This window comes from Coregonus clupeaformis, chromosome 21, assembly GCF_020615455.1.
Source record: "Coregonus clupeaformis isolate EN_2021a chromosome 21, ASM2061545v1, whole genome shotgun sequence".
Lineage (NCBI taxonomy): Eukaryota > Metazoa > Chordata > Actinopteri > Salmoniformes > Salmonidae > Coregonus > Coregonus clupeaformis.
The window spans coordinates 5,731,976-5,747,929 of record NC_059212.1 but is presented as its reverse complement, the minus strand read 5'-3'; the positions used below and the strand labels follow the sequence as shown (position 1 = coordinate 5,747,929).

Genomic DNA, 15,954 nt, shown 5'->3' with positions numbered 1-15,954 from the left:
GCCACTTGGGGGATACTAATTGAATTCATCCACTGGTCATAATATTTTCAGTGAAACATACATTACAGTTGGCTTACTGGTCTAACTATTTACATATTAAATCCAAATACCAGATTGGAATAATCCTGTTAATTTGTTATAAACAAACCTTTGTTTCCCGTAGAGTTGTGCTGAATCCTTTTAACATCAGGGTTGTGTTCCCTATTACATGCAGAAAAGGTTTTAAAACAATTTTCTAACGGAAAACGAAAATGAATGTTTCTTATTGGACAGGAAGTCCCTCTCAGTTTTGGTCCCTTGTCTTTCGGTTGGTATCCAACGAGCACGACCCAGACGAGGAATGAGGAGATACCTCCTCAACGTTAACCAGAGCACTAAACAGCTTCTCCCCGGAATCCTGCTGCTGAAAGTTTGATGATTTATGACCCCTCCAGTTCCCTGTACTAAACTGCAAAGCCCCAGCAGTAGAATACCTCTCGCACCAACACTTCCACACATCCAATAGAACATTGCACTTTTATCATGCTCTCCCATTGTTATTCATACGCATGAAATGCAGCTCAAGGAATGCTTGTGTGGAGGAGTTGTATTCCCCCTGCATGTGTTTCATGACCTCATTATCTGTCTGCATCTTACACATTCAAAATGCTAGCGGCTTATACTTCCATCCCCCGCCCCCCCCCCCACCAAACACAGACACTCTCACTGCTATTTCCACTCTCCCTTCCACAGATGGGAACATTACGAGGAAAAGAGGCGATGACCTGCTGTCACTAACCTCCTTATTACACTCATCCTCACAGTAGGGCACCTCAGGAAGCATTAGCTACACTATGTATTTCAGACATATATTTAGCACAAGCCTTTACGCTGTTCTCTGCGTGTTCCATAGTTTAATAAGGGTCATCGTGGGTTGATGATGCCGTGTTCCATAGTTTAATAAGGGTCATCGTGGGTTGATGACGCCGTGTTCCATAGTTTAATAAGGGTCATCGTGGGTTGATGACACCGTGTTCCAAAGTTAATAAGGGTCATCGTGGGTTGATGATGCCGTGTTCCATAGTTTAATAAGGGTCATCGTGGGTTGATGACACAGTGCTCCATAGTTTAATAAGGGTCATCGTGGGTTAATGACACCGTGTTCCATAGTTAATAAGGGTCATTGTGGGTTGATGATGCCGTGTTCCATAGTTAATAAGGGTCATCGTGGGTTGATGACACCGTGTTTAATAAGGGTCATCGTGGGTTGGTGACACAGTGTTCCATAGTTAATAAGGGTCATCGTGGGTTGGTGACACAGTGTTCCATAGTTTAATAAGGGTCATCGTGGGTTGATGATGCCGTGTTCCATAGTTTAATAAGGGTCATCGTGGGTTGATGACGCCGTGTTCCATAGTTTAATAAGGGTCATCGTGGGTTGATGACACAGTGTTCCATAGTTTAATAAGGGTCATCGTGGGTTGATGACACCGTGTTCCATAGTTTAATAAGGGTCATCGTGGGTTGATGACACCGTGTTCCATAGTTTAATAAGGGTCATCGTGGGTTGATGACACCGTGTTCCATAGTTTAATAAGGGTCATCGTGGGTTGATGACACAGTGTTCCATAGTTTAATAAGGGTCATCGTGGGTTGATGACACCGTGTTCCATAGTTTAATAAGGGTCATCGTGGGTTGATGAAAGGAAAATCACGGCCATGCTGTCACTGTATGTATGTATGATACACAACATGAAATGACTTGCCCGATGTTTGATGAAACAGATGTTAACTTCTCCAGTATATCTGTTTTACTGGACACTTAGACATTGATGAATTAGACTTATTGCATTTGAATAACGCAGGCAAAGATCTTATGGATTGAATCAGAAAATATATAACTTTTACTTTCAGTCCCTCCATGTATTCATGGTGCTGCTTCATACTACCATGAACCAAGCCCTTTCAGTAAGACTATCATCACACTGAGGATAAAGGTACAGGTAGCAGTGTTCATTTCATCATCAAAAAGTGACAAAAATAGTCGTCAAAAACATATTTTTCTGTGGCAATTGACGCAACTATATCTGACTAAACAAACCCAGAAAAAAACTATAACTAAACAAAAATGATTTTTCATTTCAGTTGACTAAAATTGTGACTAAAATCGGACTACGAAGTGGACTGGACAAGAGTTTTTGGAGAGATTGAGAGCTTTTCAGTGATAAGCACAATTAATATTAGCAGCAGAGATTAGCAGTGCTGTTCTGTTCAACAGGGGGAAGGACGCGCCACACCCGGCACACACAGCCTAGCCTACATCAGCTGGTGAGCTGCGGGGGAGCAAGCGATGGGTGCGGGCAGACAGGCTCCGCTCCGGCTCCCGCCTCCGATTTTACCCACAACCCAGGCGACTCTTGGTTTCCCTGTAGCTAACCAGTCACCACCAGCCTTCTAGTAAGCTACCCTTTGCCTGGTTAAGAAACACAAGCAGCTTTACGAAATTAAAAACAATAGCAGCGTTGAGTTTAATAGTAAAACAATCGTCTAGCTCCCTTAAGTATATAGAAAAGTAGGCAGTGTTTGAATTTGTAGTCTTGCTCAACCTTCCCACTTTCTCCACTGCAACGCATAGGAACGTAGCCAAGTCTCCTTTTCCTCGGCTTAATTCTAGCCCTTACCGTTCAAGAGATATGACCCATAATACCGACGCTACGTTTTTTCTTCTTCTTTCTATCGTGCATTGACAGGCCACATTTTACATTCATAAAACATATCGCGGGCCGGTCTAAAATTAGGCTACTTGCGGACATGACCGTTAACCATTTGTTTAGGCTACACCTTGTTCTGTCATGTAACCTCATTGGCTAGATATAGCTAACAACCTGGGGGCGCGTTCAGCAGGACGCAACGTTTTGGAACGTTCAGATATAAATATGCTATGTGGAACAAACATGCCTCTCTGACATGTTGAATAAGGAATAATGTCAGCTCTATTCAGGAAATTTCTATCTGCAATGTTTGAGTTTGTTTTGCAACGGAACGTGGCCCTGGTAACATTACCAGTAAACTGCTGAACGTGGCCCTGGTAAAATTACCAGTAGTCTACTGAACGTAACCCTGGTAACATTACCAGTAACCTGTTGAACGTAACCCTGGTAACATTACCAGTAGCCTGCTGAACGTAGCCCTGGTAACATTACCAGTAGCCTGCTGAACGTAACCCTGGTAACATTACCAGTAGCATACTGAACGTAACCCTGGTAACATTACCAGTAACCTGCTGAACGTAGCCCTGGTAACATTAACAGTAGCCTACTGAACGTAACCCTGGTAACATTACCAGTACCCTACTGAACGTAACCCTGGTAACATTACCAGTAACCTGCTGAACGTAGCCCTGGTAACATTACCAGTAGCCTGCTGAACGTAACCCTGGTAACATTACCAGTAGCATACTGAACGTAACCCTGGTAACATTACCAGTAGCCTACTGAACGTAACCCTGGTAACATTACCAGTAGCCTGCTGAATGTAACCCTGGTAACATTACCAGTAGCCTACTGAACGTAACCCTGGTAACATTACCAGTACCCTACTGAACGTAACCCTGGTAACATTACCAGTAACCTGCTGAACGTAGCCCTGGTAACATTACCAGTAGCCTGCTGAACGTAACCCTGGTAACATTACCAGTAGCATACTGAACGTAACCCTGGTAACATTACCAGTAGCCTACTGAACGTAACCCTGGTAACATTACCAGTAGCCTACTGAACGTGGCCCTGGTAACATTACCAGTAGCCTGCTGAACGTAACCCTGGTAACATTACCAGTAGCCTGCTGAACGTAACCCTGGTAACATTACCAGTAGCCTACTGAACGTAACCCTGGTAACATTACCAGTAGCCTACTGAACGTAACCCTGGTAACATTACCAGTAGCCTACTGAACGTAACCCTGGTAACATTACCAGTAGCCTACTGAACGTAACCCTGGTAACATTACCAGTAGCCTACTGAACGTAACCCTGGTAACATTACCAGTAGCCTGCTGAATGTAACCCTGGTAACATTACCAGTAGCATACTGAACGTAACCCTGGTAACATTACCAGTAGCCTACTGAACGTAACCCTGGTAACATTACCAGTAGCCTGCTGAATGTAACCCTGGTAACATTACCAGTAGCCTACTGATGACGGATGGTCTGACATTCTCCTGTAGAATTCTCTAATACTGAGCAGAATTCATGGTTCCTTCTATTAAGGCAAGTTGTCCACGTCCTGAGGCAGCAAAGCATCCCCAAACCATCACACCACCACCACCATGCTTGACCTTTGGTATGATGTTCTTACTGTGGAATGCAGAGTTTGGTTTTCGCCAGGCATTACTGGAACCATGTCGTCCAAAAACGTATACTTTTGAATCATCTGTCCATAGAACGTTCTTCCAAGAGTCTTGATGATCATCCAGGTGCTTTTTGGCAAACTTGAGTCAACTTTTGAGATGTTGTGGCAGGACTTGAAACGAGCAGTTCATGCTTGAAAACCCACACGTCACTGAGTTAAAGCAGTTCTGCATGGAAGAGTGGGCCAAAATTCCTCCACAGCGACGTGAGAGACTGATCAACAACTACAGGAAGCATTTGGTTGGAGTCATTACAGCTAAAGGTGGCAAAACCAGTTATTGAGAGTAAGCGGGCAATTACTTTTTCACACAGGGGAATTGGGTGTTGCATAACTTTATTTATGAAATAAATAAATAAATATTTAATTGTTGTGTTATTTGTTCACTTATGTTCCCTTTATCTAATATTAGGTTTTGGTTGAAGATCTGATAACATTCAGTATCACAAATATGCAAAAGTAGAGAAAATTAGAAAGGGGGCAAACACTTTTTCACAGCACTGTAACTCCTCTAACCACTACACTATATCTGACTGGTTAATAACTCCTTTAACCACTACACTATATCTGACTGGGTTAATAACTCCTCTTACCACTACACTATATCTGACTGGGTTAATAACTCCTCTCACCACTACACTATATCTGACTGGGTTAATAACTCCTCTCACCACTACACTATATCTGACTGGGTTAATAACTCCTCTCACCACTACACTATATCTGACTGGTTAATAACTCCTCTCACCACTACACTATATCTGACTGGTTAATAACTCCTTTAACCACTACACTATATCTGACTGGGTTAATAACTCCTTTAACCACTACACTATATCTGACTGGGTTAATAACTCCTCTAACCACTACACTATATCTGACTGGGTTAATAACTCCTCTCACCACTACACTATATCTGACTGGTTAATAACTCCTCTTACCACTACACTATATCTGACTGGTTAATAACTCCTCTCACCACTACACTATATCTGACTGGGTTAATAACTCCTCTTACCATTACACTATATCTGACTGGGTTAATAACTCCTTTAACCACTACACTATATCTGACTGGTTAATAAATCCTTTAACCACTACACTATATCTGACTGGTTAATAAATCCTTTAACCACTACACTATATCTGACTGGTTAATAAATCCTTTAACCACTACACTATATCTGACTGGTTAATAACTCCTCTTACCACTACACTATATCTGACTGGTTAATAAATCCTTTAACCACTACACTATATCTGACTGGGTTAATAACTCCTCTCACCACTACACTATATCTGACTGGGTTAATAACTCCTCTTACCACTACACTATATCTGACTGGTTAATAACTCCTCTTACCACTACACTATATCTGACTGGTTAATAACTCCTCTCACCACTACACTATATCTGACTGGTTAATAACTCCTCTTACCACTACACTATATCTGACTGGTTAATAACTCCTTTAACCACTACACTATATCTGACTGGGTTAATAACTCCTTTAACCACTACACTATATCTGACTGGGTTAATAACTCCTCTTACCACTACACTATATCTGACTGGTTAATAACTCCTTTAACCACTACACTATATCTGACTGGTTAATAAATCCTTTAACCACTACACTATATCTGACTGGTTAATAACTCCTCTCACCACTACACTATATCTGACTGGTTAATAACTCCTCTTACCACTACACTATATCTGACTGGGTTAATAACTCCTCTTACCACTACACTATATCTGACTGGGTTAATAACTCCTCTTACCACTACACTATATCTGACTGGGTTAATAACTCCTCTCACCACTACACTATATCTGACTGGTTAATAACTCCTCTTACCACTACACTATATCTGACTGGTTAATAACTCCTCTCACCACTACACTATATCTGACTGGGTTAATAACTCCTCTCACCACTACACTATATCTGACTGGGTTAATAACTCCTCTTACCACTACACTATATCTGACTGGGTTAATAACTCCTCTTACCACTACACTATATCTGACTGGGTTAATAACTCCTCTCACCACTACACTATATCTGACTGGTTAATAACTCCTCTCACCACTACACTATATCTGACTGGTTAATAACTCCTCTTACCACTACACTATATCTGACTGGTTAATAACTCCTTTAACCACTACACTATATCTGACTGGTTAATAACTCCTTTAACCACTACACTATATCTGACTGGTTAATAACTCCTCTCACCACTACACTATATCTGACTGGGTTAATAACTCCTCTTACCACTACACTATATCTGACTGGGTTAATAACTCCTCTTACCACTACACTATATCTGACTGGGTTAATAACTCCTCTCACCACTACACTATATCTGACTGGGTTAATAACTCCTCGTCACTACACTATATCTGACTGGGTTAATAACTCCTCTCACCACTACACTATATCTGACTGGTTAATAACTCCTCTTACCACTACACTATATCTGACTGGGTTAATAACTCCTCTTACCACTACACTATATCTGACTGGTTAATAACTCCTCTTACCACTACACTATATCTGACTGGGTTAATAACTCCTCTTACCACTACACTATATCTGACTGGGTTAATAACTCCTCTTACCACTACACTATATCTGACTGGGTTAATAACTCCTCTCACCACTACACTATATCTGACTGGGTTAATAACTCCTCTTACCACTACACTATATCTGACTGGGTTAATAACTCCTCTTACCACTACACTATATCTGACTGGGTTAATAACTCCTCTCACCACTACACTATATCTGACTGGGTTAATAACTCCTCTCACCACTACACTATATCTGACTGGGTTAATAACTCCTCTTACCACTACACTATATCTGACTGGGTTAATAACTCCTCTTACCACTACACTATATCTGACTGGGTTAATAACTCCTCTTACCACTACACTATATCTGACTGGGTTAATAACTCCTCTTACCACTACACTATATCTGACTGGGTTAATAACTCCTCTTACCACTACACTATATCTGACTGGGTTAATAACTCCTCTCACCACTACACTCTATCTGACTGGTTAATAACTCCTCTCACCACTACACTATATCTGACTGGGTTAATAACTCCTCTCACCACTACACTATATCTGACTGGGTTAATAACTCCTCTTACCACTACACTATATCTGACTGGGTTAATAACTCCTCGTCACTACACTATATCTGACTGGTTAATAACCCCTCTCACCACTACACTATATCTGACTGGGTAAATAACTCCTCGTCACTACACTATATCTGACTGGGCCAAAATTAGCACTGCTAGGTAGTGTACATCATGTTATAAAAGCAGATGATTCATACATCACATGGCGATCAGACGGTTGGCATTACATAAGTAGAATAATTTCTGAACTGGCAACAGTGAGGGCAGCTACAGCCACTCAGCCAGTCTGCGGTTTCAGACAAGACGCTCCACAGTCCCCAGGAGCGGAGCAGTTAATGGCTTCGTATCCGACAACAGAACATTAGCCAGGAGGAGGAAAAGAAAGGCTGCTAGGTGAGGTCATCCTGACGCTGCTTTAACAACCCAAACAGGTTTCTTCAACCAGACCCGTTGCACATGCTTTGGTTAACGGCTTTACAGGGGGGGGGGGGACTGTGCCACTCTGTTGGTTACTGTGCCAAGTACCAATCTCTTGGCGACATTGGTGATGCTGTGGGTAGGGCCAGCACAGTAGGCCCTAGAGGAGCGGGGATGTAGGGCAGTGACAAGGATGTCTGGTGAAATCTGAAGGAACTTCCATCTTGTTGCCAGGGAAAGAGTGAATTCTCTGGATTTACCAGGTCGTCGTCTATTAGCTGATCATTCATAACAACACTAAGTGGATATGACCAGCTGATCCACTGCCAGTATTAAAGGCATTCCAGAGTTGTGGAGGATACATTCAACACTGTAGATCCTCTTCTAGAAATACAGTTCCCTGATAATTGGACTACTGCACTACTAATGGGGCTAATTTCCCTTAGTAGCCCATCTCCTCAGGACAAAATAATGCTTTTCTAGTTTGTTGAGTCGCTGACCCAGTCCCCCTGCCATTAGTCTGGTTGGCTAACAAATGAAGCGTTCAAGAACAAAATGACATGACTTTTACAGACAGTTCTACAGCTGGCCAGCGCACCATTGGGTGATCTCAGCGCCTCCAGACTACACACTCAACGAAGTCGTGTGTTGGAACAATGAGGCCCTCTCGCCTGATATGAACCACGCCCCTCAGTCAGTGTGACAGTGAGTTTTTCTAGTGAGAGAACATTGGAAAATCCCTGGCAACAGATTCACAACAGCTTGGTATGTTTGGTCTTCTGGCTTGTAAGAGGGAACTTTCTGAAGTAATTACAAACCGTGTAGGGCAGTGTTTTGAAGCGCTCGCAGGCTTTTCGCTTCCACAGAAGTGTCATTAACCCACTACAGAATTAGAAAATGTCAACCACGTCAGAGTAGGGCGTGGTTCTGTGCCAATTGGGAGACTTGAGAACATTCAAAACCCAGAGACATTAGTAAATATTTTTGTGTTTGACAACAGTGTGAAAGGTGATTTTGACTTGATTCTTGCACTTATTTGAATTATTAAACACCCTTTAGTGTGACAGCGATTAAACAGTATGTCACATTGCAATAACCTTTCTTCTTTCTGTCAGATTACAGGATCATTATTGACAGTGTGAAAGGTCAACATCATCCTCGGAGGAGGAAGCTTTATTTCTTTTGAACCAGCTTACACCTGTTTTTCAGGTAACCCAGCATGCCTGAGTTAATCATTGACATTATCACCAAGTCCTGCACACCACACAGCACACTTCAGCATCAGTTCTGTTCAGGACTTGACTTTGTAAATGTCATTGGTTGTCTCATTTCTCAACAATGGTAATTAAGTTCTATAACGTCAACCTTCTATAATTCATTAACCAACCACGTCATTAGATGATGTTTGAGTATTCTGTTTATTTTGCTACATGGTACAGATCTAGGAATAGCTTCCCCTATCCAAATCCTAACCTTAACCATTGGTGGATGAAATGCAAAATGTAAAACAAGACCAGCGTCTAGAGGCAACCTACTCCCTTTGGCTCAGCAGAGCTCTAAGTAAGAATGTCAGACAGTGTCTCCTGTATCTGGGCAGACGTCAGGCTGTGTTGAGAAGAGATATTGATTGGTTGTGACAAAGTGATGTGTCATGCACCTTCACTCACTCTACTAATAACCTGCAACCCCAACTCCACTTCCTGTCTCCAGCTATCACACTTGAACTGTCCAGCATACAAGCGGATGACAATCAGCACATCCACAACGCTTTATGAGAACACAGGAGCCACAGACCAGACATCTGGTTAAATCCCTTATCCATTTCCTCATCCAGATCATTATCTTTTTTTCCCTGCTGGTTGACATTTTTTGCAGAGCGTGTTGACAATCCTTCGACCCAGATTCTTGGCAGAAACATTTCCTCGGCGGGTTTTGATATTATTTTCGCATGGTTCAACTCTAAATTGTAATATTGTTCCCAGCTAAGTCTGAATTAGGTTCATGTTATAGCCTACAATCCCATCTATGTCTTCCACATAAGACAGCATCTTTCTCAGCACCAAGGATAAACGTTCACTTTCATCAAAGCCCTAAATCGAGCTTGAGCTGCAAAATAGCCATCACGCCTGCAATAACAGCCCTGCCGGCAGGGACTACCTCTTTGGTGCTAAGTTTAAATCAGGCAGTGGTGACATCTCACGTTAAGCACACAGACAGATTGATGACCAGGAGGAGATGAGTTTACCGTTACAGAACTGCAGCAGCGAAGAGGTGTCATAGAGGCTGCTGTAGCTGGAAAACCCGTCCTCCATTCTGGACTTCCACCGCGCTCCTCCACACCCTCCTCTCTTGTTCCCTCTCTCCTCCAGCGAGTTCCCGTTACTTTCGCTTGCTTGCTACCACCGAGGCTCTTCCTCCATTCAACATCCAGTTTTCCCGGGTCAGGCTACCAGTGTCAGTTAACATGGCAACCCGTTCACTACGATTATGTAATGTGAACCTCAGACTCTCTTCTCTTCTTTGAATGGTCCTGAGGACAAACTCAAAAAAATTAGAGGGGGTGAACCTCCGGGAGAAGTTCAAAACACAGGTTCTCCTCTCCTCTCCTTCCCTCAGTCCCTCCAGTTGAAGCTGTGTGGCGTTAAACCGTGTGCTGAGCTCCACAAGAAAAACAGATTTGAGAGGCTTGAGCTGTAAGTGGAGCGCTGGCAGCAGAGTGTGTGTGCACGAGAGAGAGAGAGAGAGACAGAGAGAGAGAGAGAGAGAGAGACAGAGAGAGAGAGTGAGTGAGTGTGTGTGTTTGTGCGTGTGAGTGTTTGGATAATGCCTTGGACAGAGTTCCCCGGCCCAGACTTTCACTGACTGTGGACGAGTGAGAGCAGAGGGGGTTGGGCCTCTTTCAAAACACAGATCCTCCCTCTTGCCTAGATAGGACACAGAGAAAGAGAAAGAGAGAGAGAGAGAGAGAGAGAGAGAGAGAGAGAGAGAGAGAGAGAGAGAGAGAGAGAGAGAGAGCACCTATGATCACCAGAAAGGAAGGGAATAAAGGGAAACAAGGAAGAAGAAAAATTGCAGCTAGTAGAAGGAAATGAAATTAGATGTAGTAAGTAAGAAGCTGTCTTGTTGTTCAGCTCTTCTAGCCTGCTGACAGAAACCATCCTGTCAGAATAATCATCCCAAAACAGCCACTGATACGAGAGAAACCCAACGGATATGAACAAATATAGAATAAAGCTCTTTCTCAGTCTCAAAGAGAAGAGAGGAATCTGTCCATTCAGGAGAAAAAGAACAGAGACAGATGGAAGTGTAACACAGAGAAGAGATAGAGGGTCGCTGAGACTAGAATAGGGACTTCTATGGAAGAACAGTGTCCCAGTCTACCTACCGGTCAGAGTTAAACGGGTTCAGATAGAAATAGATGACAAAGAACAAACATGGCTCTCTGACAAGCGGAACAAGAAATCACATCCGGTCTATTCGTAACATTCCTATCTGCAACGTTCCACAACATTTGGCTCCGGAGTCAGACTGGGGCAGAGAGGGATTTGGATCACAACGTCACAAAACAAATGTGAAGTCACATCTTCCCGCACCATTTTCCCAAGAAGCTAAACAAGAAGGTAGTTGAACACAATCAGAATTGAAGCTAAACATGATTATTATCAGCCTTATCGGTCTTAAAGCAGACAGTGTAATCATCAAAGAAGAAGAAGAGGGGGAGAGAAGGAGGGAGGGAGGGAAAGTGCCTCTATTTTGACTGGGGGTTTTCTGCAGCCGTCAAAGAAGAGATAGGGGAGGATGAGAAGGAGAGAAAGGGAAGGAAGGAAGGAAGGAAGGCATGCAGGCAGGCAGGCAGGCAGGCAGGCAGGCAGGCAGGCAGGCAGGCAGGCAGGCAGGCAGGCAGGCAGGCAGGCAGGCAGGCAGGCAGGCAGGCAGGCAGGCAGGCAGGCAGGCAGGCAGGCAGGCAGGCAGGAAGGAAGGAAGGAAGGAAGGAAGGAAGGAAGGAAGGAAGGAAGGAAGGAAGGAAGGAAGGAAGGAAGGAAGGAAGGAAGGAAGGAAGGAAGGAAGGAAGGAAGGATCTACATTTTGACTGTGGGTCTCCTGACTGCAGCAGTCACGGGGGAAAACCTATTTCAATTATTCATGCGCCTGGCGTGGGATGGAAAAGATATATGCATAAAGATGACTGTGACCTATATTTACTTCTCAAACACTCCTCACTGTTCTGCCTCACGAAACAAAACAGGGCCAAAAACACAACAATGCTTTAATGATGGTTGCAAGAAGGGAGAGATCTCGGATCTGTTTTCCACCTGGACTGCTATGTCTCGGCGCATGGCAGTGATTTGTTAGGGGCTTTTCAACTGACCCTAGAACAGCCGGGGTAGGGCATCTCAGTGTTCTCTTCTATTTCCCCTCAGGGGATTGCACTGTGCGCTCTGTTCTGTCCCACCTAGCTAGCCTATTACACAACAGGATAAAGCCCCCCTAACACTTCTATTTTCTGGCAACCTACAGGAGCTAACAAGGCTCCCCCCTTTTAGCGCTTTTATATCAGAGACGTTGGAAACATTACTGGATCTCTCGGTCTGTATCAATGCTGCAGTGCTGCCTTCACTTGTCCATGTTTTCCCTTCTGCATCACAAATAAGAATGATGGGGACACCCTTTGAAAGATGTTTATCTGTCTGTTGATATTTAAATCATTTTTCTCCTGGCATAGTGGTATGTAATACAAATTTGCACACACAAAAAATACCAATGTACATGTAGGCCTACGTATAAAAACACAATGGTAGGTATTTCCTTTAGATGCCCTCAATTGAAAACCACAATATTGTCTGAGGAAAGCTTCACTGTGACTGAACTAGAATACAGTCAGATTAGAGAGTATTTTACTGTAGCCCCCCCAACCCCCCCCAGTCTTTATGAAGGCAGTTCTAGATTAGGGCAGGAGAGGGTGAGGTAATCCGGTGGTTGGTTGAGGGGCGTGAGGCAGGGGTATCCCACGGGTGGCAGCTGGAGGAGGGCTCTACTCCCCCTCAACCCTCACACCCCCCCGCCCCGTCCCCAGCGCCCCGACCGCCACCCCCCCTTCACCAGCCCCCTCACTGCTTTGGGGCATAATTAGTGGGCCCGCCAGTCTGCCAGGATTAAAGCCACAATCAAAGGTAGATGGCTGTCCTAGAGGATTCATCCATTTTCTATAGTGTAGCTACAGTGAGGGAAAAAAGTATTTGATCCCCTGCTAATTTTGTACGTTTGCCCACTGACAAAGACATGATCAGTCTATAATTTTAATGGTAGGTTTATTTGAACAGTGAGAGACAGAATAACAACAAAAAAATCCAGAAAAACGCATGTCAAAAATGTTATAAATTGATTTGCATTTTAATGAGGGAAATAAGTATTTGACCCCTCTGCAAAACATGACTTAGTACTTGGTGGCAAAACCCTTGTTGGCAATCACAGAGGTCAGACGTTTCTTGTAGTTGGCCACCAGGTTTGCACACATCTCAGGAGGGATTTTGTCCCACTCCTCTTTGCAGATCTTCTCCAAGTCATTAAGGTTTCGAGGCTGACGTTTGGCAACTCGAACCTTCAGCTCCGTCCACAGATTTTCTATGGGGTTGAGATCTGGAGACTGGCTAGGCCACTCCAGGACCTTGAAATGCTTCTTACGAAGCCACTCCTTCGTTGCCCGGGCGGTGTGTTTGGGATCATTGTCATGCTGAAAGACCCAGCCACGTTTCATCTTCAATGCCCTTGCTGATGGAAGGAGGTTTTCACTCAAAATCTCACGATACATGGCCCCATTCATTATTTCCTTTACACGGATCAGTCGTCCTGGTCTCTTTGCAGAAAAACAGCCCCAACGCATGATGTTTCCACCCCCATGCTTCACAGTAGGTATGGTGTTCTTAGGATGCAACTCAGCATTCTTTGTCCTCCAAACACGACGAGTTGAGTTTTTACCAAAAAGTTATATTTTGGTTTCATCTGACCATATGACATTCTCCCAATCCTCTTCTGGATCATCCAAATGCACTCTAGTAAACTTCAGACGGGCCTGGACATGTACTGGCTTATGCAGGGGGACACGTCTGGCACTGCAGGATTTGAGTCCCTGGCGGCTTTGTTACTTTGGTCCCAGCTCTCTGCAGGTCATTCACTAGGTCCCCCCGTGTGGTTCTGGGATTTTTGCTCACCATTCTTGTGATCATTTTGACCCCACGGGGTGAGATCTTGCGTGGAGCCCCAGATCGAGGGAGATTATCAGTGGTCTTGTATGTCTTCCATTTCCTAATAATTGCTCCCACAGTTGATTTATTCAAACCAAGCTGCTTACCTATTGCAGATTCAGTCTTCCCAGCCTGGTGCAGGTCTACAATTTTGTTTCTGGTGTCCTTTGACAGCTCTTTGGTCTTGGCCATAGTGGAGTTTGGAGTGTGACTGTTTCAGGTTGTGGACAGGTGTCTTTTATACTGATAACAAGTTCAAACAGGTGCCATTAATACAGGTAACGAGTGGAGGACAGAGGAGCCTCTTAAAGAAGAAGTTACAGGTCTGTGAGAGCCAGAAATCTTGGTTGTTTGTAGGTGACCAAATACTTATTTTCCACCATAATTTGCAAATAAATTCATTAAAAATACTACAATGTGATTTTCTGGAATTTTTTTCTCTCAATTTGTCTGTCATAGTTGACGTGTACCTATGATGAAAATTACAAGCCTCTCTCATCTTTTTAAGTGGGAGAACTTGCACAATTGGTGGCTGACTAAATACTTTTTTCCCCCACTGTATTTCCCTCATTAAAATGCAAATCAATTTATAACATTTTTGACATGAGTTTTTCTGGATTTTTTTGTTGTTATTCTGTCTCTCACTGTTCAAATAAACCTACCATTAAAATTATAGACTGATAATTTCTTTGTCAGTGGGCAAACGTACAAAATCAGCAGGGGATCAAATACTTTTTTCCCCTCACTGTACCATCTGCCTGGGGGCTGACGACCCCAATCTGTTATTACTAGGGTGCGTCACACAACTAAGTCCCCCTAGCCTCAGTCAAACATTAGAGTCAACCCCAATTTGTCCTGTTTGGAGAGATCTGAGGGCACCCAATATGCTCTAAATGGATTGCAGCCAAAATGTCTGTCTTTGTGTAAAAGTTTTTCCCCCAAGTGTTGGGGAGTTACACAAATGACCTAGTAGTCAACTATTTGGTCAACCCTAGCCTAGGGACGACGTTAGGTCAACCCCAATTTGTCTGTTGGAGATCTGAGAACACAAATGAGTTGGAGGAAAACGGTAACCAAAATGGTGTTAGTCTGTCTGATGGGCTGAGAGAGAGAGCCGGATTGATGATGCCCAAGGTTCAAAAAGGGGTAATCAGCGGTCTCGGCAGTACACCAACACACTGTCAGAGCCTCAGACTGGAGCTCTATTCTATCTAACACTGGCTCATCTGGCTGTGAGAGCCGGATAGTGTGACAGCAGGTCATTTTCCTCCTAATGTTCCCATCTGTGGAAGGGAGAGTGGAAATAGCAGTGGAGTGAGTGAGAGTGTGTGTGTGTGTGTGTGTGTGTGTGTGTGTGTGTGTGTGTTTGTGAGCGCGTGCGTGCGTGCATTCCTCCTGTGTTCAGGCCTCAACTAAATGTAGCCTCTTTCGGAAATGAAAGCCTGAGCCTGCCTGACTCTCTCCACCACTGGATCCTAGCTAATTTCTCCCCAGGCAAGCCCTGTTTGCGGTATGTCTCACCACCAAGCAACAGCAACTGTCCAAACAAAAATCATAAATATTTGTCACTGCGGTATGTATAAATCGGCAGGAATAATATATTGACCTAAAAACCCAGAAGCCACACTATGTGACGGACTGTTAATGCTCAGCTGTACAGTCACTCATGTTGGGTTCATCCAACCACAAATCAATATTCTGGTTGTAATAATAAATAAATAAATAAAACATATAAAAT

The 15,954-nt window shown here is 43.6% G+C and overlaps 1 protein-coding gene across 6 annotated transcripts in view; it reads right to left on the bottom strand.

Moving 5' to 3' along the window:
- Positions 1-15,954, bottom strand: part of eml1 (EMAP like 1) — a 95,947-nt gene that overhangs the window by 46,534 nt on the left and 33,459 nt on the right. For 2 of the 6 annotated variants that reach the window (XM_041847233.2, XM_041847234.2), the window contains exon 1: positions 10,220-10,827. The exons of the other annotated variants lie outside the window; for them this stretch is intronic. In XM_041847233.2, the coding sequence (XP_041703167.2) occupies positions 10,220-10,286 (67 nt within the window). In that variant the 5' untranslated portion in view covers positions 10,287-10,827. Of the gene's footprint in view, positions 1-10,219; positions 10,828-15,954 lie in introns of those variants that run through there. 6 annotated transcript variants of the gene reach the window in all.